Source organism: Sardina pilchardus, chromosome 21, assembly GCF_963854185.1.
Source record: "Sardina pilchardus chromosome 21, fSarPil1.1, whole genome shotgun sequence".
In the NCBI taxonomy this organism is placed as follows: domain Eukaryota; kingdom Metazoa; phylum Chordata; class Actinopteri; order Clupeiformes; family Clupeidae; genus Sardina; species Sardina pilchardus.
Genome location: NC_085014.1, coordinates 19,194,115 through 19,196,509, shown reverse-complemented (window position 1 = coordinate 19,196,509; position 2,395 = coordinate 19,194,115). Strand labels below are relative to the sequence as shown.

General features: G+C 37.2%; 1 protein-coding gene across 1 annotated transcript; it reads left to right on the top strand.

Annotated features, from left to right (window-relative positions):
- The first annotated feature begins 331 nt into the window (after positions 1 to 331).
- LOC134069249 (ictacalcin-like) lies at positions 332 to 1,897 on the top strand. The gene is made up of 3 exons (XM_062525154.1): positions 332 to 457; positions 1,207 to 1,340; positions 1,642 to 1,897. The coding sequence occupies exons 2-3, from the start codon at positions 1,212 to 1,214 to the stop codon at positions 1,780 to 1,782; spliced, it is 270 nt and encodes an 89-aa protein (XP_062381138.1). The 5' UTR covers positions 332 to 457; positions 1,207 to 1,211; the 3' UTR covers positions 1,783 to 1,897.
- Positions 1,898 to 2,395: the final 498 nt, after the last annotated feature.

The window sequence follows — 2,395 nt, the reverse complement described above, 5'->3', positions numbered from 1 at the left end:
ATTAGCAAAATGTTAAATCTTATCTAGAATTTGGCGGAGGTGGTGCCTTATTCTCTTCTTGTCCAGGACTTTCAAAGCTCGGTTATATAGATAGACTATAGATGACCTTAACTGATGTCTAGTGAGCTTGGGACCGTGTGTTTAAGCCATAAGATATGTGTTAAAGAATCATAAAGTTCATAAAAATGCATCTTTCACGAAGGCAAATACCATGTGCATACTTGTGTCGTAATTTATGGATGACTGAGTCATCTCAAGAAGAGGCAGCCGCTGATGGACAAAGAGGAGGGATGGAGGGAAGGGAAGGGACAGACCAGGGTGGAGGGAAAGACAAAGGAGGCAGGTGTGGCTGGCTGGCTGGCCAGTATAAAAGATGCAGCACGTCCCTCCCAACGGCACAGCTTCTGCTCTCCACCTCTCCCTTTTCAACGCGACCAGATCCAGATCACAACTGTCTGTGAGTTCAACAGGTTTTTATATCTTCATATATCTTCACCTACCTCAGAGGGCTTTTTCTTGTCTGTCACTTCTGTTGGCCTGTTGAATGCTGGTTATGTAACTTTGGTTACACTATGTTTGCTATAGATAAAGTAACTTCTGATGTGAACTACTTTTGTGAAACTTAGTCTTGAGGAAACTTTGGTAAAAGTAAGTTTATGGAACTGTAGTATACTGTTGGTGTACTTATTTTGGACTAAGCATATTTATAGCTTTATCACGGTTTATCAGAAATGCACTACATTGATTTATACATGTGGTTTATGGCTTAATGAAGTAAGATGTACTTCATATACTTATACTGACAGGAAACCCTAAGCATTTACTTGTACTTTGAGAGGCTGCATGACAAATTCTAATATTACCCTTCCATAAAGACTTTAAAATTTGGCTGGGTTGACCACTTAAGTTGTCATGTCTTTGCATTCAATACAATATTTGAATAGATATTTTTAGTACAGATTAACCAAACTCAATTTCCTTGTTTGTTTATGCAAACCTGAAGGACAGTTCAAAGTATACTTCAAGTACTTATACCTGAATGGAAACCTATAGTAGAAAATGTACAAGTATAGCCTACTTGCAGTATAGAAAGGACTAAACTTTTCTAACTAAGGTTGCTAACTGTAGGTGCGGTCCTGTGTAAATAATCAAAAAACCTGTTTTACTGGAGTGCAAACTCAACACTCCCTGTCCTTTCTTTCTTAGTCGTCATGAGTCAATTGCAGCAAGCTATGGCAGCCCTCATTGGCGTATTCCATAAATATGCTGGCGAGGACCAACTGCTGAATAAGGCAGAGCTCAAGGGTCTTCTGGAGAAGGAATTCGGTGATGTGCTTGGGGTAAGACATGTGTCACCACAGATGTCCACCTCAAATCAGAATCAAGACTCCTGAAACTCTTAAAGATGAATCAGTCTTATTTAGGCTATTGCTTGGTATCTATGTGTTCACCAAATGAATGATTGGCCAGCTTTAGAAATAAGACACATTCTATCAACATCATTTGAAGTCTATCAATGTTCATTGTTTAACACTGTTGGACCAATAATTTCAACAAATTCGAATCCCACAGAAGCAACTGTGTTTGATATTCTGAAATAAAGTTGGCTATGCTGATGGCCATACTCTCTCTTCCCCTCAGAATGCAAAGGATAAGAATGTTGTGGATGAGATCTTCAAGGGACTGGACATGGATGGGAGTGGATCAGTGGACTTCACTGAGTTTGTCACAATGGTGGCTGCACTTGCTGCAGCAACCAATGAACTGCTGTGCAAAAAATAGAGAGAAAAGTCATACCAATACATCTCTCACACTTTCACATTTCTATGTTGTAATTATGAAATGGATGGATGCCAAAATGGATTGCCAAATGAAATAAAGAGTTGTGTGACACTGAGAGGCTACGTGTAAAATGCAAGCAAGATTACCTTGTTTTAAAATGGAGAGAAATATTCAGCTTCAAGCTGTATTCAGATTATAGGATTTAGCTTCTGTCCATATATTACTTTCTGTCTCTTCTGGCAAATACTGTATCGTGTAATTCACAAGTATCCTATTTAACAATGTAGTCACATTCACTTATAAAGGGCTTAGCCTGTAAAAAAATGATTTGTTAAACCTACTTAAAAAAAATGAGGTAACAATTTACACTCACTTTAAATGAGTTGGTCTGACTTCTACAGTTTTTAATTAAATTAGCTTAAAAAAACTAAGTAGATGCAACTCACCCAAAATGCATTTAAACTACAACAGCAACCTAGAATCACATTTAAGATTACTCACTAATAATAAGTTGGAAAAATAATTAAGTGAATAATTTGTTTTAGATATAGGCCTACTTGATATTTAGGATTGTTTATACTCATACATAATTAGTAATTGAATTGCTATTACA

Coding starts and splice junctions, on each gene's coding strand:
- LOC134069249 (XM_062525154.1), top strand. CDS start 1,212: ATGAGTCAATTGCAGCAAGCTATGGCAGCCCTCATTGGCGTATTCCAT. Junction 1,341..1,641: donor AATTCGGTGATGTGCTTGGG/GTAAGACATGTG, acceptor TCTTCCCCTCAG/AATGCAAAGGATAAGAATGT.